Raw genomic sequence first — 20,163 nt, 5'->3', positions numbered from 1 at the left:
AGAGAGAGAGAGAGAGAGAGAGAGAGAGAGAGAGAGAGAGAGAGAGAGAGAGAGAGAGAGAGAGAGAGAGAGACCACAGCCGGCAGAACCAGGAGCAAAAGCTGCTCCAGAGAAAGTCACCTGCCTCCAGACTGAACACTCTGCACTTTTCTGGCATCAGAACAAAGTCCAAATGAGTTTAGTTTTTAAGAGGAAGATGTGATGAAGATCTTCAATCACTCTGAACTTTCAATTTCCTGTTTCACTTTAACAATGAAATGAGATCAATAAGATAAACCTGAAAGCTGCTGCTTCAGTTCCTTCCACATTATTGATGTATAACAATAAGGCACAATTTCTACATTTAATAATATAGGAGCTCCTAATGCATGGTGTGTGTGAGTTTCAGGAAGACTTATCTTTCAGTACTAAATACATTTCATTTCAAGAATAAGCACCAAACTTGTTTTTGTCAAGTCAGAAAATGACCATACATCATTAAAAGACAAATCAGTCAAAAGTAGCAAGTTAAATGTTTTAATAAGATTTTCTAAACAGAGTTCATGATTTAATGGTTTTGCTGTTAGAGCTTCTTCTAAATGCTGTAATTTATATCCAACTACGTGTGGAGAGGCAAGTGCTGGAGCTTGTAATGGGATGGAGCTTCTTTAAGGCCGGATGTGACAAATGTTTTAGGCAGATCACAAAGTCAGAACGCTCCGGATGCTGCAAACAAACAAAAGGCAGAAAAGGCATCAGGATGTAGACAAAGCACAATGCAATAAAACTAACAATATTAAAACTAAAACCACAGCATAATGGTCTGACTGATTTGCATGATAAACAGTTTTCTACCTCTTTCCGGCGTGCATCAGGTCAAAGGCTTCATTGATCTTCTCAAACGGCAGAGTGTGAGTAACAAACTCGTCCACCTTCAGCTTTTTATTCATGTATTCTTCCACCAGTTTAGGAACGCTCTCCACACTCTTCCAGCCTGGAGGAACAACAGCTTCATTGAGGGATAGAGATACAGACTGAAGCCTCATCAGAAAGGTTCAGAAGTGTTCCCCACCTCCGAACGCCGTGCCCCTCCACACTCTGCCCGTCACCAGCTGGAACGGCCTGGTGGAGATCTCCTGTCCCGCTCCGGCCACGCCGATGATGACGCTCTCCCCCCAGCCTTTGTGACACGCCTCCAGAGCAGCTCTCTGAGGAGAGACGGTCATGATGCTGCCATGCATTTATCATCTCATCTCCACCAGTAACAACGTCTCACCATGATTTGCACATTTCCGATGCATTCAAACGAGTAATCCACGCCGCCGTCAGTCATCTCCACCAGAACCTCCTGGATGGGCCTGCTGTGATCCTTCGGGTTCACAAACTCTGTGGCTCCAAACTCTTTGGCCTTCTCAAACTTGTCGGGGTTGATGTCAATACCAATGATTCTGGTTGCTCCTGCAACCTTGCAGCCCATGATGGCAGCCAAGCCGACGGCGCCGAGTCCGAACACAGCACACGTGGAACCGGATTCGACCTGTGAGACAGAGCCAACATTTCTGAGAATTAATGGCTGAAATCATAGGATAATGGTCTGACTAGTCGATTTGTAGGCAGGAAATTCACTTGTTTCGGTTGGTGAAATCTTACACACCACAGATAAAGATCTTCATATTTCTGGGTATTTTGCAACCTGTTGGCTACAGGCCAGCATGAAAACTGGGAATCAAATATGCATAAAGCATTTGTTTTATGAATAATTCTGCAACAAAGTATCAGGGCATTTCATAATTTGTTTATTTTTCTTTTAAATTGAGCTTTTTTTTTAAATTCTTTTCTGTGTTTATATTGTTTACATGCAAAACATCCTTGAGCATCCTAGTAGTAGTAGTAGTAAGATTATAATAGTTTTATTTCCTGATGAACTCACCTTGGCAGTGTTCAGAGCAGCTCCATAACCCGTGGAAATCCCACATCCCAGAAGGCAGACTTTATCCAGCGGAGCTTTCTCATTAACCTTAGCCAGCGAGATGTCGGCCACCACCGTGTACTCAGAGAAGGTGCTGGTCCCCATGAAGTGGAACACCTGCTTCCCTTTGCAGGTGAAGCGTGATGTCTTGTCGGGAAGCAGGCCCTGACCCTGTGTGACTCTGCAGGGTGGAGAAACATGGTGGATGCATGAGGAGACATTCTTACTGATGACTGAGTTTCCATTCGGTTTGTGTTTTTAAATGTCACCTAATTTTCTGGCACAGGTTGGTCTTTGGGTTTTTGCAGAATTTGCATTCACCACACTGAGGCACATATAAAGGGATGACAGTATCACCTGGGAGAGAATAACTCTGAATTAAAAACACAAATAACACAGCCCACCTGTATATTTATGCACCACTTCTTACCTGGTTTGAACTTAGTGACGCCCTCACCAACGCTCTCCACAGTTCCAGCACCTTCATGTCCGAGGATGACAGGGAAAAGTCCCTCTGGGTCACTGCCACTCAGGGTGTAAGCATCGGTGTGACAAACCCCGGTAGCAAGAATCTAGGAGGTTTAGCAGCACATTATGAGCCTTTTACATGTCAAATATCAAATTATTACAGTAGGAAAGATAAATTATTGAGGAGAACTTTATGACTCTTACAGCTTCAGTGTGTGTGTCGTAGAGTAGCAACCGAAATGTTAAGACCATAAAAAATAATACTGTACTTTAATAATTCAAAGAGCAACAAAAACTGAAATAAGAAATATTCTGCTTAAAGAGTAAAAGGTCTTAAAATGCAAACTGCAGTTTTTAGTATAAGAATACTTGATACATGTCAGAATTTGATGCAGCCTGAAGTATCAGCGTATTTTCCAAGGGTTTCCCTGCTGCGTTGTAAAAAGCAGGCGACATTCTGGATCCTGTTTGAGGCGTTCGCAGTGAGTCTGGATCTGGAATATCTGGTTCTGATAGAGGAAGAGGCCGGATCTTCCACTTACACCTTGGAAAATATCCAGAAGCCCAACTTAGAAATTTAATACTTTGTTCTTAGAGAACGTCTGGCAGTAATTTTAGACTTTATAGTGTCAGAAATTATAGTCAGTAATTAATGACAGCAAATCATAAAGTAAATTTATGATTGTTTTAATATTATGAATGTATGCCTTGAATCATAGAAAAAATTTTACAAACGTCTTTTTTGTGAATATTTAAAATTAGATACGAAATTTCTGAGTTTTTTGGCAGTAATTTTCTCCTCATGAACATTTTCCACATTTATCCTGACATCAGAATCCACAAACTGAACAGGTTTGAATGGAAAGCAAAGGGCCTAAAAATGACATCAGAATGTTCATTCAAGAGGGATTGTTACTTTAATATGCACCACTTTAGAAAACTGGGCTAAAATCAGATTAAAATTCACCTTAATGCGAACTTCATGAGCCTTGGGTGGAGCAACCTCCACCTCCTCAATGGAGAGAGGCTTCCCTGCTTCCCAGGCAACAGCTGCCTTGCATTTGATCACCTGCAGGAACAAAAATGGAGAATTAAACATCAACTAGGCGTTGCAACAAGAACAAGTACCTCCTGTTATGCTGTGCATGCCAAAGGTCCCACACTGCAGTCAGTTCCTGTATTTTCCTGCTGAAGCCTCTCGCTGCTGCTGCTGCTTAGTTTAGTTGAATCTCTGCAGTTAACAGCGATGCGTGACGCTCATTTTACCGCCAACAGAGAAATGCTTTAAATGTTTTCATTGCATTACTTTTGTTTAAATCAGAGGAGAGACAGAGTCCACACTTAAGTGGCAGAAGCGGGGGAATCCTGAAAGTACCAGCTGGAACCGACCTGCCAAAGGTCACTGCTGTTCAGTCTGGAGACCCAAATTCTTTGTTGCGATTCATTCAACACGCTTCAGTAAAAACCTCCATCTTGGTTCTCAGAACTTCAAGCTCTAACTAAACATGGACACTTTTAAAGCGTTTACTCTTCTTTCTTCACGCGGAGTAAAAATGCATATGAAATATTTCTGGTTTAGTTTGTGGAAACTTACTTTCCCAGCTGTCTCCATGTTCGTTCCTTCTGCAACGAGGAGGCGGAGGATGCCGAGCAGCCGTAAAGGACTCGACCTCTAAGCCAATCAGAAGTGAGAACGCTCAGCGTGCGTATGACGTCAGCTTGGTTAAAGGAGCGAAAACTGGGTCGAACAAGAAGTTATAAATCATCGCAGCATGTTAATGTGTATTTTACCCAACAAATCTACATACATTTAGACCGTAGACAGAATTTGTTATATGAGTTTAAATTGAAAGCCATCCGTCATTGTACCGTTGCTAAAAAAAATCTCTGGGATTTACAATAGAAAACAAATTAATGGAAATAAAACATAACTTTTTTGCTTTACTTCCTTGTGGTTTTGACTGTGCTTTTTACTCTATATTGGTCGTTTTGAATTGACTTCTGTTGCCTGTTAGTTTCAACATTTCCCATTAAAAATAATCCAACTGTACTTGATGCTCACTGAAGGTTCCAGAAAGTTACATAAAACTGTTTTAAAATAAATGTTCTGCTGAGTCTATTCAACTCTTTATATTCTAATTTTCCATCTACTTGTCATCTCCAGCAGGACCTTTAAACAAACCATTTCCTCCCAAATCATTTTGTCCATGGCAGGTGTTTAAATTACCAATTCATGTGTATAATCAATTGTCACACATTTTGCAGATAATTATCCCAATAATTCAAATCATGCACCTAAATTGTACATTATCTATGAACTGTTTTGTATTCTCTTCTATTTATATCTTACAGGTAAGAAAGAATCCCTGCACTTACGGTTTAAAACCTTCAATATATATATATACGTATATATAAAAATAAAAAAACAGCAGCACACACAGACAGAAAACCTTTTAATCAAGGCCTTTAACAAAAATTCAGTTTAAGAAATATTTCTATTAAAATGTTTCCAGCCAATGCTGAATAAACTTAGATTTCTCTATGTTAGAAAAATCACCACATGAAAGTTTTATGGAAGCATTTCCTAGAATTATATTTTCCCCCCATCAAGACAGAATATGAGACCAAAAGCAAACGGTCCCCTCTGTGTCAGACACAAACACATGAACCTTTTAAATAATGGTAAAAAAATACATATAAATCCATCAGTCATCCAGACAAAAGATGAAACTCATCAGTTAAAGTCCTAATGAGTCTGTGAGGCCAGAATCCAGCAGACTGAAAGCTTCTAGTTGGAGGTTCGATGTGATGTTGACTCCAGGCCAGCAGAGCGCGCTCATCTTCCACCTGAACATCAGAACAAACCATGAGGACACCCAGCGACATTCTGACACAGGATGACAAATATTCTGTACAGAGAGAAGTTCTGACCTCTGAATCCCCGTCCTCCTCCTCCTCCTCCTCTCCCTCTGAAGCCTCCTCCACCTCCTCGGCCTCCTCCAAATCCTCCTCGGCCTCCTCCAAATCCTCCCCTCCCGCCTCTAAAACCGCCTGATAGAAACAAAAACGGGAACTAATCATACGTGGTGGACCTGATTATGTACAAACCCAAGTAGCAGCACCAGCATTCTACATTTGATTGAATGTGACAGACAAGACCGACCTCCACGCCCACCGCCTCTTCCTCCACCCCTGCCCCCTCCTCTTCCGCCCCCCCTCGGAGGCCCCTTTTCTCCTGGAGGTCTTGGCAGGAACCTCTGCAGCGGCAGCAGCTTCATTGGATCGATATAAAACTAAAACCGAAGGGATTTAGAATGAGTTCAGTCTGGAAAAGAATCAATCACAGTCTGGAAATGAGTTTTTACCTTCTGCATTTTCTTGAACGAAGATGCTTTCATGTTTTCAGAGAGCTTTACTGAAAAATACTGCAGGAATCTGTTAAAGAAAGAAACCAATCCTGGATGCAACACATGAAAATCCTCAGAAGTTTCAGAGCCTAAAATCAGGACAACAGAAAGGATACAAAGTCTCGGAGTTGGCCAAATATCTCGTCCACTTTCCCGATCTGCTCTTTGTTTTCCAAGTAGACCGGAGCGTTGAAGTAGGGAACTTTGCTTTCTTCCGTCGTACACTTACACACAATGTCATCTTCACAGGGGTGCATGAACTCCCCCAAAGCTGCAGAGACAAAGTCATTATTACATTACATTAAATTATTAATATCTAAAAACTAGAGACATCTGCACCACACATTCAGCTACTTGCAGCAGCATTTATGTCCTGGGAAATTATTCACATTTTCTATTGTTACAACAACAAAAAGTATTTTACATGACAGACCAAAAGATAATGGTGGATAATTGAGGAATGAAAAGAAAAATTCATGGTTTGCAATATTTAACAAATAAAATCTGAAAAGTGTGGTGTGCCCTTTAATTATTTTGCAGAAATAAAGTTTCTGTGCATCAACAGCTTAGGGTAAATAATAAAGGCTAAAGACCAAATCTATGCAGCAGTGAACAAAACATAACAGTTGAAATAAAAAAAAACCTCCTCAGGTTTTTCTAAATCGCTTCAGAAGAAGTTTCCTAATGTCAAAAACAGCCGAGGTCATTATGCTGCAAGAGAAACTATTTTTTATGTAATTCAATCTTCTCTGGAACTTGTTGTTCCTCAGATCAGACCTAATGAAGTTATTGTGACCGTAATTACAACTGTTGTCAAAACAACAGTTATGACAACATTGTACTATTGTGATGTAGTGAACACTTTGGTATGGCCACTCCAGGTATTTAGAGATCTGTAGAGACATTAGTGAAGTCAGCACACACACGTACAACACGTTTCCACCGGGTTCAAGTTGACATGACAACACCTACACCTGCATCCTCCCCCCACTTCCACTTCAGCACCAACTCAAGGTCAGTCACCTGTTTGTTAGTCTCTACCTGCAGGTTGCCATTCTATCCCTTTTTAGTTCCATTTCAAAACCATTTTATATTATCTTGGAGGAAAATATGGATACTTAAATATGAATACTTAAACATCTCCATAGCTAAAGTAAATTAGTTATGGAGATGGTAATGAAACGGATTAAATCTCAGAGATATTTTATAGAACGTTCCTTTGCAAAAGCTTTGGAAAAAACTACATTAGCATTTATTTTGAATCAGAATCAGCTTTATTGGCCAACTTATGCACAAAATCTGGGAATCTGACTTCAGCTCCACTTTAGGGCATTCAGGTTTACATAGAAAACATCACCTTTCAAAATTTCAAATCTACAGGTGATTAACAATCAAAACCTCAAATAATAGCTGAATTCTGACCCCAAATCCCAGTGGGGTTAAAAAGGAGGCTTTATGGATTAGTTAGCAGTGCTTAACAACTGATGGGGTCATCCAGTACATGTTACTGTGGGATAAGGGCTCTGCTGCCCGAATATTCAGCTGTTAGCATGTCATCACAATCATCAGACTTTCATACAGCAACAGTCTTCAGTTGGTGAAGACTGTTGCTTCAGGTTGTTGCAAAACCCGAAGAGGTTCGTTGCAAGTCTGACTGCTTCCAGAAAATCTTCCCGCTCACAACCTCACCATCCACAACAAGTAACTGGAAATGCGTGGATGATATGAGTTAATTTAAATAAAATCTCTTTGAATTCAATATAAAACCAACCAGAATTAGCCCATAACTTCAGGTTTTAAAACCGTGCCACCTAATCTCCTGTTGCTAGCATCAGAATCAATCAAGAGATCATCTTTCAGAATCAACTGAAAGATCTCTTGTCTCCTCAAAGATCTGCTACCTCCGCTGGTTGAACTGAACTTACCCACAACTCGCTCCGGAGGACCGAAGTCCTGCTGTCTGTTGAAGCCGCCTCTTCCACCACCTCGGCCGAATCCTCCACCGCCTCTGAAGCCCCCACCTCGGTTAAAACCTCCACCTCCTCTGTTAAAACCCCCACCACGTCCACCTCCGCCTCTGAACGACATTTTCCTTCAGATGTCTGAAATAGAAAGAAATGAGAAGCAAAGTAAAACACAATGGAAGTTGAACTAAGTAGCATCAACACATGCATCTCAAAGAGCTAACGGTATTAGCTCCTGCTAACTAGTTAGCTTCCTCGAGCACACTCACTAAACAACATTATTAAACTACAAAACATGTTATAGCATCACTTAAGATAGAAAAACGAAATATCTAAAACATATTTATTAGAATACATACTTGAATTACTAGCTGAGCGCTCTACCGACTCCAATCGCCATGCGACAACACGTGTGACAAGAGGCTGCCGTAAACATAACCAAGTGTAACGGAAAGTGTCGTAAACTTCCTGGGCGTCATCTTTAAAGGAACAAACACATTTTTTTCTCTCTCTTGTGACAGCTGCTGCTGCTGCCGCTGGTTAAGTGCTTGTTTTCCAACAGTTTATTTTCTAATATTTGTTCACTTCCAGACTTACTTTCACTTAATAATGGCAACAACAGGACAGGTAAGAAGGCACAATTTTGTCTTTCTTTTCTTTCAACAATAAATACATAAATGAATTACCGACACTGATGCTGAAGTTCACACCCGATTCGCGACTTCCTATTTATTTCACATGATCGACGCATCTAGACGAGTGCAGCATGGCGATATAAATCAAGTAGAGCCTAGGAACTTTCAAAAATAATCTGAAAATATTCGATCATTTCACTTTCATAGTTAGCATTAGTGATAGTGAGATGAAGCTTCATGAAACAATAAAGCTTTTCATCCATATGATGTCAAAAATATTGGCCCGGATGAGGCAAAACATTAAGGCTTTACTATTTATTATTCACTATTAATTATTCAATAAAGTGGATACTAAATGTAAAACAGGCATATGGTTTATAATGATGCAGGGGAAGGAAGGATGTCTTGCAGCCATAGGCGTAGGAAGCGGGTGGGCGGGCGGGGGACATTTCCCCACCCCCAATATTAGAGACAGTCACATTCATCCCCAATAATTTCACCGCAGTTGCGAAGAATTTTAAAATCTTCCACTCGCGTACTTTTATTTTGAAGGTGCACAACAGCGCATTCAGCAGAGCGCTGCTCGTTTATAACATCTTGTTGTGAGTTTTCTTTCATATATAGAACTACATCTTTTTGGTTAAGCCGTTTTAATTCAGGGATAGTCGCATATACAAAATTTTACTCCTAACTTTGTTTAAAAGTTAGCTAGTCTAGTCACAATGATTTAGAATGAGACTGAAAAAGCAGCGAAATTAGCCTTTTTATTATTTAAAGTGAGCAACACCTGATCATACTCGACCACATAACATGTATTTATATTATATTATATTATATTATATTATATTATATTATATTATATGATATTATATTATATTATATTATATTATATTATATTATATTATATTATATTATATAAGATATTTAGGAGAACAGCAGTGCTAGAATGATGTTGAAGAAAGGTGAAGAAGCTCTGGTGAGATCTTCATTGAGTTTATTGAAATATGTATTAACTGTTTTTAATTTTTAAATAAACTATTTTATTATGAGAGGAGCAGGTCAGGGAAGACATAGGAGAGCCAGGTGGAGTTTCAGAGTGTGAAGATATAAAAAGTATATTAATGTCAATAAAACCAGATAGGAGAACAGGTGAAGACTGATGTCAGGTTGATTTCTTTCAATGTTTCAATATTGTTTTCATTATTCCCACACTATAAGGATAATAGTAAGGAGACAATAAGAAAAGTGCTTGAGGAGAGGTTTAAAAATAAATTTGTGAAAATTTTTGCTACACAGTAAATAGAGTTGAGATGTATAATAATGTATACATCTGAAAATTAAGTTGTTTAAATTCTCATTCTGTATGATAAAAACATAGTTTTTATATTTAGTTCACATTCTGACATTACTGTCTGTTGTAAATCCGTGAATCCATGCAGGAACATCAGGCTGCAGAGAGTCAGAGGGAGGCAGAGACAGAAACACATATCCGTAGATATTTTAGTTAAATGTTTGTGGCTGAAAATGACAGGAAAAAAAACATTTAGTCTTTTTGCTTCAGTGTTTTTATGGATCATGTTTGGTAAGTTACTGAACTCAGGGCTGTAAAGTGAGACTGAGTTAACAGTGAGGAGCTAAAGGTCTGTTAGACGTGAAAAGTATCATTTTTATTTATCTTGTAGATCAAACTGTTGCACTGATGTAGAGAGTTGTTCAAGAAGAACAAAACTTGTTTTTTAGATTTTATTTTTGTTGGTCAAACTGCTGTATTGAGTTTAAAACTGCTGAGTCCTATTTTATGAGCTGTTTTCTACTTTGGTTTTAGGAAGAGGTAGAACCAGTTCAATTACCAGTCAATTTATATCAATGCATTTTGACCAATAATCAAATGTCTTGACCAATAAGATATATCAGAATCTGGTAGCCTGTCTGTGCTACCAGAGTATTTAGCTTGCTAGTTGTGAGGCAAATGCTAAAGTGAGTGTTCATCCTGGAATAACGGTCATTATACTGTGCATAACTTTAATCTGATTATTAGATTGTAAATAGTAACATGTTAGATTACTTGTTACTGAAAACAAGGGTCAGATTAGAGTAACGCATTACTGATGTGTTGATGGCACAATAGTTTAACATTTCTGCTTAAGCTATTTACTGATCTGTCAGGTTTCCGATATGCGCCCCCCCCAATGACTGACTCGTTCCTACGCCCTTGGCTGCAGCAGTCATACAAATCTGTATCAGATTCTGTACAGCCACAGTCTTCAGATCTGAGTTACCACATTTAATTTTCCTTTAGGAAAGTATTTTTAAATTAAATTAAATAACAGTTTCTACTGTGAAGCTGCTGAGCCCAGTTTTGAAAAATAAAGTATTATGTTTTCTAATTGTTAATTGAGTTTTTACAGAAAATTGATATTTTGCTATTTTTCTGCTAAACTTATTCAGGCCATGTTTGATCTTCTTAAAAATATATATTTTTATTGCACCTGTTCTGTGTTGGTCCAAAAGAGATTCTTGTAATTAATAGGGTTTCTACTGTAAAACATAGGCTGCATTTAACAATAATGCAGTCTATGTTTGATTTCTTCCTTTGTAGTTGGGCTGACCCTAAAAATCTCTTTCTGGGTAATCTAATCTTTTAAGATTTTGAACTAGAGGTTTAAAAACTGTGAAACATTTCTGTACTGATATGAACTTCATCAACTGCCAGTCGTTATAGCTTCAGGATGTGGCAAGGAAATTCACTTAGCATGTTTCGTTTTTTCCAGGTAATCAGATGCATGGCAGCTGTTGCTTGGGAGCCCAGGAAGCCTCTTTCTATTGAAGAAGTGGATGTTGCCCCTCCTAAGGCTCATGAAGTCCGGATCAAGGTACACACACTGCACACACACATTTGAATTAGTTTCTGATGCAGTTTTAGGGGTTTTCATGCTGACTTTGATGTATGTTATTAAAATACTAGGTAACACTTTATTTGAAGGGTTGTGCATAAGACTGATATGACACAGTCAAAAACATGACGTAACACCTGTCATGAACATAAAGAAGTCTTTATGAATGTTTATGACTGTTGTCATGAAGTGTCGTTTGTTAAATAATGACACTTTTAATGCAAAGTTGCTCTAAAATTGAAAGTCCATTAAAAATGACAACTTTGCATTAAATTATCGTAATTTACAAAATCATGCAAAGTTGGCACTTTTAATGGACTTTTAATGCAACTTTTAGAGCAACTTTGCATTAAAAGTGTCATTATTTACCGAATGAAACGTCATGACAACTGTCATAAACATTCATAAAGACTTCTTTATGTTCGTGACTGGTGTTATGTCATGTTTATGTCAGTCTTACGCACAACCCTTCAAATAAAGTGTTACCAAATATTATCTTAAAGTTATGCAAAAACATATCTGAAAGATAAAACTTGTTACTGACTCAGCTTGATAACCCTGCCTGGAAAAACATCAGCTTCCTCTTTCTGAAACTGATCAGTTGTTTCAATGTTTTGTTTCTGTAGGTTGTTGCCTCAGGCGTGTGCCACACAGACTGGGAATACCTGTATGAGGCCGGAAGAGGAATGAGCCTCCGACCTTTCCCTGTGGTTCTGGGACATGAAGCAGCAGGTGTAGTGGAGAGTGTTGGCCCAGATGTAACCAAGTTTGCACCGGGTAATTTTCACAGTAAAACACACAAGTATCAGAGTCAGATTTTGGTTTTACTTCATCTTTGTTGCCCTTTTTTGCCCATGAAACATGCTAAGTTTGGTTTTACTTCATCTTTTTTGCCCATTGTATCCTCTTTTAATGCTTGTGCTTTCATTTTGTTGTCAGGGGATAAAGTCATTCCTCTTTTTCTTCCGTTTTGTGAAGAGTGTGACCAGTGTAAATGTGAGAAAACAAACCTCTGCAAGAAGAACTGGTGATTTCTGAGTCACACACACAGTCGCATGCATGGTGTTTCCCCCACAGACTTTATTTACGCTCTGATCTTCATGTCACTTACAGGGAAAACACACAAGCGGGTGTTTTGGCTGACGGGACGAGCAGAATATCTTGCAGAGGTCAGCAGGTCTACCAGTTCCTGGGTGTCAGCTCCTTCTGTCAGTACACGGTGGTTCCCGACACGTCTCTGGCGAAGATAAACCCCAAGGCTCCACTGGAAAAAGTCTGCCTGCTGGGCTGCGGCGTCTCCACTGGTTACGGTGCGGCTGTTAAAACCGGGAAGGTGAGAGGACCGAAACTACCTGGTGTAGGTCAAGTTAAAGCTAATTGGTCACCGACCGACCGACCGACCGACCGCCTGCCTGCCTGCCTGCCTGCCTGCCTGCCTGCCTGCCTGCCTGCCTGCCTGCCTTCCTTCTTCCAAATTACATTTGCTTGTATAACATTAATCATGACTGATTTTGAAGTCCAGCCCCAAGCAGTACAGCAATGTGACCTATGTGATAATATCATTACATGTGTTTTTGAGCTGCTTACATTTCTTATCAAACAGGAAGAGGTTATTTTAGTCTTGAAGTCTGAGACATTTTCTTGACATGAGCATCAAACTGAGTCTCAGATAACCCCAAATATTTCAGTATAGATCAACCAATTTCCTCTGGATTCACCTTTGTTTAAAACTCTTTCTTCAACGTGTTTTAAAACACATTGAAGATTTGCAATTTGACATTAAGCAGCCAACTGCTGAGTTAATAATTCTGCAGCCTGATAAGCAGTAGCTGCAGTTGCATAAATTACTGCATCATCTGCATACAGTGAGCAGAAAAGCAGAGGCCACAGCATCGACCCTTGTGGTGCACCTACATCACATTCCAAATGTTATCAATGCAAAAATGTAGTTTATTTGAACACATTTCTGTCTAGAAACACGAGATGATTCGAACCAGTTTTGATCCTTGTTGAGAAATGTGATTGTTGAACAACTTTACCTCCATCCAGATGATTTTTAATGGCTTCTGTAAAGTTACATATGGTCATTTCTGTTGAGTATTTTGATCCAAATTATTGTCCAATATCTTATTGTTTCTTTAAAGAAGTTAATTTACCTTTTCATCCATCTTTGCATTTCCATCCAGGTTGAGGAAGGTTCCTGCTGTGCCGTGTTCGGACTCGGAGCGGTGGGTCTGGCTGCCGTTATGGGCTGCCAGGCGGCCAAGGCCAGAAGGATCATCGCGGTCGACATCAACCCTGACAAGTTCCAGAAAGCCAGAGAGTTTGGAGCGACAGAGTGTATCAACCCCAGAGATTATGGAAACAAGCCCATCCAGGAGATTCTGGTGGAGAAGACCAACGGGGGGGTGGACTATGCTCTAGAGTGTGTTGGCAGTCCAGTCACCATGGTGGATGGCATTTCTTTTTCTAAATGAGAACACTTAAGATTTAAGGTTGAAGTTTTCCATGTAGTTTCTGAAAGACTGGGCTTGTTTGGCTGTTTCTAGAGCGCTGCACTGGAGTCCACAAGAGACGGCTGCGGGACATGCGTCATTGCTGGGTGGACAGAGACGGAGTCGATGAGCGTCAAGGTTATAAAGATCCTGATGGGGCGCACCCTGAAGGGGACTTACTTTGGAGGTCAGTTGAAAACATCCCAGCCTCATTTTAGGTTTTTTTTCCTAGGGGTGTGAATACTTTTGGAAACTGACCTAAATAAACTTGATGTTTTGTTGTGAAGGTTGGAAGAGTGCGAAGGACGTTCCTCAGCTGGTGGAGGATTACATGCAGAAGAAGCTGAAGCTGGATGAATTTATCAGCCATAACCTCCCGCTGGCTCAGATCAACAACGCCTTCGACCTGCTGAGAAACGGTCAAAGGTGAGAAGCTGTTCAGTTTTCACTCCATTTGCGGTCGTTTCCTCTGTTTAGGTAGCTGCAGAGCAGAGCTAGACTTAAATCACTGAGCAGATCTCACAACATCTTTACTTCCTGTTCAGTGCTTTTCTGAAACATGCTCAGTTTAATGAGTTTAAAACTCATTAAAGTCTTTTTTTTTCTTTTAATGCACCATGTAGTTTATTTTTAATAACTGCAGTCATGTATTTTCTTCTATAGAAGGAAACCTTGAGTTATCCTCATCATTCTTCCTGTTTTTATTTGTTTAGTATCCGAACAGTCATCAGTCTGGACGACTTCTGAAAGAAGGATACAGCAGAAATGAGTCCACCTTGAAGAAATCCCTTGTTTTAGCATCAAGTTACCATAAATCCCACTAGATGGCAGTGTTGTATCATAGAAAAAACTTGAACATTTGTCCCTATAATCACATTTCCATTTATGAAGTTTCTTTTATTTTATGTTTTCCCTACAGTTTATTAAAGTCTAGATGTAAACACCAAGCTCTAATGTCTCTCATTTAAAGAAAGAAATTCCTAATTCTGCAGCATCTGCAGCAGCGTCAGGGTATATTCTCTATACATCTGTAACAGTTGGCAGCTACAGTGACCCTGAAGTTGCTTTACACCAACTTGGACAGGAAGCTGGGATAGAAGCTGTGGGAACCAAAAGGCCGAATCCGTCCTCAGCTGTGAGGAACGGCGGCTTCATGTGGTCAGGCTGACCAGATTTCGTCCTTGGTAATATTATATATATTGAGCGGTTAGGAAAACAGTTGTGGGCTGTCAGGACTGAAGACAAAAGGTTGTTTGGGGAATGCTTTACAGGGAAGAACCAAAATGGCTGTCGAAAGAATTTGTTTTATTGAAGGTCTGTTCGGATCAAATGAATGCACTTGGCAGCTAAAATGATTTTCCAAACCTTCTTTTTATAAAATGGAAAATAAATTTCTTCCCTTCATCTTTGGTTTCTCTGCTGGTGCCATTAATCACAGACTGCAGTAGATGACCTGGTTTTACCTTAAAATGCAAAGCTAAGGCAAACTTTTAGGAACTGGAGAGCAGAAGCATGGAGATCCCGAATCAGAGGAAGGAAAAGCGAGACGAGTCCAGACAGGTGTTGGAGCGACGGGGAACCATCGTGTTGGACATGCTCACGGATTTCTGCTGCTTTTTCCCATCCATGTGACTGAACCACTGACTCTTTTATGGGAAAAAATATCCAAAAGGAAAATCCACGAGTCCTGCTTGTTGTTTTTAATCCATGCATCTGAATTGTCACAACCGTTCTTCAGACTCAGACGCAACGTCTCTGCAACTTTTTCCACATATTTCCAATGAAACAGAAACAGGGAAAACTTGACATTTAGAATTCATGTTTGCATATTTCTACACTTTATTTTTATTAAGAAATGAGAATATTTATCAATAACAGTGTTAGATTGAATAAATAAAAGTGTGTTTGGTTGAAAAAGGTCAGAGGCGTTGCCTTGTATTTCACAACATCTAGATTTCAATAAAGTTGTTTTATTAATCAGTCTGTGTGTGAAATCTGAAATCTTAAAAAAAAGCATTAATTTAGCTGAAATTTGCTACTATTGAGATGAATGCCACAGAAATAATATTCAAAACTGAAATATTTGTTCTCATTACAACCATAAACTGATATTTACACAAGTAATCTATAGACACTATTTTATTGGTATTTTGTGGAATGGAGCAACACAAAGTATTGCAAAATTGTGAAGTGATTGGAGAAAACAGCATTTTGACAAATAAAAATGCAAATATATGGATTCATCATCAGAAGTGGAGACTTTTTAGGATGAACTTTCACTTGAGGTTCAGCTGCATGCAGCATGGGTTCATGCGTTCATGCATGCTGCATGCGTTCATGTATGCGTTCATGCATGCAGCATGCGTTCATGCATTCATTCAGCTGCAGCTGGTTGTCTTTGTTTCTATCAGCTGTAATCATCTACAGACTGAAACATTTCACTTTCTTCTTTCCAAAACAGCTCAAGCTCCATCAGATGGAGATTATATGAGACTAGTCTTGCCACAGCTCCCCAGTTAAATTTAAGTCTGGACTTTGACTAGGCCATTTTCACCCAGGAATTTGCTTTGCTCTAAACCATCCCATAATAAATCTCACTATATGTTCACAGTGTTTGTCCTGCTGGAAGCTGAACCTCCACTTCAGTCTCAGGTCTTCTGAAGCCTGTAACTGGTTTTCTTCCAGGATTCATCCCCACAGCATAATGCTGCCATCACTATGTTCCGCTATGGGAATGCTTTGTCCACTGTGAAGTTGGGGGAGGTTAAAACTTAAAACTTGATTTATTTCAACAGGCTTCAGGTTTTTATTAAGAATAAATATCCATCATCTTCTTCTCCCTTACCCTGTGTTGGCTTATCACATAACATTTTAATTAAATTAATTAAATTTGCAGTTGAAACCTGGAACATTGTAAAACAAAAACATTCCAGAGGTTTAGACTTATTTTTTGTTTCTAGTGGGGAATAAAATGACATAAGAGGAGAAAGAATTTGGAAACTGCATTTTATTGACTTGAACATTATTTTTTGGTTCAATATTGAATGGAAAATCTGTGTAGGCAATACAGTAACCAAACCCTTTGCTTTTCCGCTTTTTGTATGTTTCCACTGGTATTTTAAGCTTTATGTCCTTGGGGTTGAAAGGCCTCCATTCCATCACCCTAATCTTTAGCTCCCTGCTCAGATTCTCCATCAGATTCAAGTCTGGACTCGGATTCAGCTGCTACTTCCAGTCAGAAGAAAGACGTAGGTCAAATTAAGAGATTACTTCAAACTTAAACCTCCCAGCGGTGTGAATCATTTGGGCTTAACTGTGTGGATATTTTCTCAATGTACAGTAGCTGCAAACCTGCTTTTTAATCTGGAATTAGTGTCATCCTGATTCAATTTAGTTCTACATGAAATTTAATTTCAAAGTGGTTTCTCTGCAGCAGAAACCCAAGAAGGAAGTATCGTGAGTTTTAAACGAACAACAAATTTATATTTGAGAAGCTTTATGGGATGTTAGCTCAGCTTCAACGTTCTGGCTCTTCCTCAGTAACACCAACCACCAAACAAGCATGGAGAGGGACAGGTGTATTTGCTGGAGAGTAATATTAACATTGGATTTTCCTCTGTAATGGTTTCAACCAAGAACTATTTTTAAGATTTTTTTATGAGTATGTGACATAAATGTTTTCAGTCTTCTCTCCTGCAGATCAACATCACAGCAAGAAAATTAGTCTGAACTGTAGCATCTATCTATCAGAGTTTACATGATGAGTCGATTTACTCACAACCGTTTAAACAGAGCTGTAGTTGTAGTAAAAATGTTTTTTTTCCTCGTTAAATGTTATTATAGAGGTCATGTTTGGTTGCACTATAGTTTTACAATCTTCCACTGTGGCAGAATTTCTTGAAAAAATATGATTAATTCTTAAAAACTAGAAAGCAAAAGGTTTCAGCTGCAGGTCAAACGTCTGTAATAGTTTTTTTAGGGCCAGCCCAAAGCACAAGCAAACTAAGCGGCTGTGCAGGGTTTAGCTGGTCACACAGAATATGGATTTTAAAACTGTAAGTGAACATTTCTATTGATCAAGAGTTAACATTTAAATTTGCACTGAATGATTCTGGGTGTTAAATTAAAAAGATGTTAAAAATGTTAATTAAATTATAATTCTAAATATTTTCCAGGATTTAAAAGAACTGAAAAATGTTCTGGTTGCATTCATACAGAAGAACATCTACATGGTTACTACCAGTAAGGTTAAAAGTCATAATTTGACATCATCAGTTTAATAATTTTTGCTGCATTTATCAGGGTGGATGCAACTTTTCATGTCAATAATGTCTGTAAATACAGTAATTGATAATTTTGTGTGGGTTAAATGACCTTTTGGTCTTTATTGATCTGTTGGCAACACTGCAAAGTAATACATTCAGTGATCATTACTTTGTTAAATAAATGATTCCATTTAGATTTGTGTGAAATAAGCTGAGGAGGAAGTTCATTGCATTGATGCAGCTTGTAGCTCCACAGCCCACTTAAGTCACCAGAAGCTGCCCATGTGAAGCCCCCGTTTTAGCAGTAAATCCAGGCCATTATACGCCTAATGCCAGGCAATGGCTGTGACATCCCTGGTCTTTCATTGACACAGATTTAGCTTACTTGTCAGAGGAATATACTTAACTTGATTTGAAAATGGCACAACAGTGAACTAACTCAGCGTTTGGGAAGAACAGCTGTTGCAGCTGAAGCTTTAGCTCACTGCAGGGGCTTTCATGAAGAAGAAAGATTAGAAAACGGCCCACTGACTCGATAAACATTCATCGCAGTTTCTCCTTCAACTGGATATGAATATTCTTCTTTAGATTCCTCCAAACTCTTCCTCTTTTTTGCTAATTCATAACCTTCATCCCATATAAATACTATATCACGCTTTCCTCAATGAGCCGTGTCAGATCACGTTTCATGTTTTGCAAGCTGTCAGTCATGACTGCGCTTTCTAGATGAATTGCAACAGAAATAGACAACAAAAAGCAGGATTACGTAGACCACACATAGCTATTACAGCAGAGACAGACAAACACGCGCTCACATGGAGGGATTCATGCGTGACAGCTCTAAGCTTTTGTTGTCTTTTGTCTGACAGTAGCAGTAAGGTAGTAATTGAGAGATTAGCTGGAAGGTGCTATCATGACACTCCCTTGTTTTGTCTCTCCCACTCTGGTCAAACAGCTCATCAGCAGCAGGCCTGGGAAGAAGCCATGTGACTTATTTTAGGTCTTTTGAGTCGTCCTTGAATGACTTGGTACAGAAATGTTCTCTGTATAGAAAAGTATAACTAAAACCTTTTCAAAGCAAACATCCCGTCTGGGTTTCTACACGACAGGAATGCACAATCAGATCACCATGTTATGCCCACGCTCTCTTGCAGTAAACGAACCTAGTTTGTCTTAAATAATTACCACCTGTGGGACCTGCATGGGGCTTTTCAGTGACAGGCGTGGATATAAATGTCACATCCAAATCCCTTCTGCAAGTTTTTGCATTTCTTTTACCTTTGTGTGTTAACTTTGAGTCAACAAAACATCTCCAGTTGGTTTGTGGTGGAGATAGAGGGGGAGACTTTTCTCATACCCTCGGTGGCTTTTCCCAAATCCCTGAAAACGGCACAAGCATGAGGAAAATTCTGGGAGATTTAGTTTCCCTCGACGTCTGCACAGTTTACCCGCAAAGGTCTGAGAGCATTCCTGGGAATACGTACAGCTGTTTTCTTTCTTTAATGATTTTTTTTTACAAATACAAAAATATTAAAGCCTCTTTAACTTTTTGTGCATTTTGTCAGGTTAGTTTAACAAACTACAGACCATAAAGTGATTTTGTCTCCACCATTTTTATTCTGACATTTTGACCCATTTCTTTTAAAAACAGTTCCAAATCAGTCAAATTGGATGGAGACTTTATAGTTTTCATACAAATGCAGCTGACACTTTTCAGATCTTTATCTGAAAATAATAATGATTCCTTTCATCTTGTTATAATGATTGAAGTGTATACGTGAATTAAAGTGATTGTTTGGAATCAGTTTCGGCTGAACGGCTCTTTACGGCCTACTTAACTTCTCTCTTTAGTTTTCTCTTACATTTCTCTCTTCCCGATGCGTCCCAGATCATTTAAGTGTTGCTTCAAAAGGCTTTCAAGGTTGTGGGAAGGCAAGGAACATCAAAATGAGTGTGTGGCGAGTCGCAGTTACCTTGTTAGACAACCGCCATAAAATAAATCATTCTGTTTTTCTCCCTCTGCTCACAATAACTCACTGTTTTCCAAAGATGAGGCTTCCAAATCAATGTTCCTTGGCTCGCTGCCT

At 39.2% G+C, this 20,163-nt stretch overlaps 3 protein-coding genes across 4 annotated transcripts; 1 reads left to right on the top strand and 2 right to left on the bottom strand.

The window, feature by feature from the left end:
- Positions 1-500: 500 nt before the first annotated feature.
- LOC103471823 (alcohol dehydrogenase class-3) lies at positions 501-4,117 on the bottom strand. Of its 2 annotated transcripts, XM_008421031.2 has the most exons (9): positions 4,011-4,117; positions 3,384-3,485; positions 2,379-2,520; positions 2,218-2,305; positions 1,910-2,129; positions 1,256-1,516; positions 1,052-1,187; positions 835-973; positions 501-705 (listed from the first exon to the last, which is right to left on the bottom strand). In XM_008421031.2, exons 1-9 carry the CDS (start codon positions 4,026-4,028, stop codon positions 681-683), a joined length of 1,131 nt encoding a protein of 376 aa, XP_008419253.1. In that variant the 5' UTR covers positions 4,029-4,117; the 3' UTR covers positions 501-680. The 2 variants fall into 2 exon arrangements, with proteins under 2 accessions (XP_008419253.1, XP_017162744.1); XM_017307255.1 differs by lacking the exon at positions 4,011-4,117 and having other exon boundaries at positions 3,384-3,530.
- A 739-nt stretch (positions 4,118-4,856) lies between these two features.
- gar1 (GAR1 homolog, ribonucleoprotein) lies at positions 4,857-8,230 on the bottom strand. Its single transcript, XM_008421032.1, has 7 exons — positions 8,147-8,230; positions 7,749-7,925; positions 5,940-6,094; positions 5,782-5,841; positions 5,580-5,709; positions 5,348-5,467; positions 4,857-5,263 (listed from the first exon to the last, which is right to left on the bottom strand). Exons 2-7 carry the CDS (start codon positions 7,909-7,911, stop codon positions 5,253-5,255), a joined length of 639 nt encoding a protein of 212 aa, XP_008419254.1. The 5' UTR covers positions 7,912-7,925; positions 8,147-8,230; the 3' UTR covers positions 4,857-5,252.
- Positions 8,231-8,293: 63 nt separating this feature from the next.
- On the top strand, positions 8,294-14,758 carry LOC103471825 (alcohol dehydrogenase class-3-like). Its single transcript, XM_008421033.2, has 9 exons — positions 8,294-8,414; positions 11,194-11,295; positions 11,943-12,093; positions 12,256-12,343; positions 12,430-12,649; positions 13,503-13,766; positions 13,866-13,998; positions 14,099-14,237; positions 14,525-14,758. Exons 1-9 carry the CDS (start codon positions 8,397-8,399, stop codon positions 14,556-14,558), a joined length of 1,149 nt encoding a protein of 382 aa, XP_008419255.1. The 5' UTR covers positions 8,294-8,396; the 3' UTR covers positions 14,559-14,758.
- Positions 14,759-20,163: the final 5,405 nt, after the last annotated feature.

This window comes from Poecilia reticulata, linkage group LG10 (assembly GCF_000633615.1).
Source record: "Poecilia reticulata strain Guanapo linkage group LG10, Guppy_female_1.0+MT, whole genome shotgun sequence".
Taxonomy (NCBI): domain Eukaryota; kingdom Metazoa; phylum Chordata; class Actinopteri; order Cyprinodontiformes; family Poeciliidae; genus Poecilia; species Poecilia reticulata.
This window is presented reverse-complemented; position numbering and strand designations above follow the sequence as displayed.

Coding starts and splice junctions, on each gene's coding strand:
- LOC103471823 (XM_017307255.1), bottom strand. CDS start 3,515: ATGTTTAATTCTCCATTTTTGTTCCTGCAGGTGATCAAATGCAAGGCA. Junction 2,521..3,383: donor CTCATGAAGTTCGCATTAAG/GTGAATTTTAAT, acceptor TAAACCTCCTAG/ATTCTTGCTACCGGGGTTTG. Junction 974..1,051: donor GAGGGGCACGGCGTTCGGAG/GTGGGGAACACT, acceptor TTGTTCCTCCAG/GCTGGAAGAGTGTGGAGAGC.
- gar1 (XM_008421032.1), bottom strand. CDS start 7,911: ATGTCGTTCAGAGGCGGAGGTGGACGTGGTGGGGGTTTTAACAGAGGA. Junction 6,095..7,748: donor TCCTCCGGAGCGAGTTGTGG/GTAAGTTCAGTT, acceptor TTGTCTCTGCAG/CTTTGGGGGAGTTCATGCAC. Junction 5,710..5,781: donor CGTTCAAGAAAATGCAGAAG/GTAAAAACTCAT, acceptor CTTCGGTTTTAG/TTTTATATCGATCCAATGAA.
- LOC103471825 (XM_008421033.2), top strand. Junction 12,344..12,429: donor AACCTCTGCAAGAAGAACTG/GTGATTTCTGAG, acceptor TGTCACTTACAG/GGAAAACACACAAGCGGGTG. Junction 13,767..13,865: donor TTGGCAGTCCAGTCACCATG/GTGGATGGCATT, acceptor GGCTGTTTCTAG/AGCGCTGCACTGGAGTCCAC.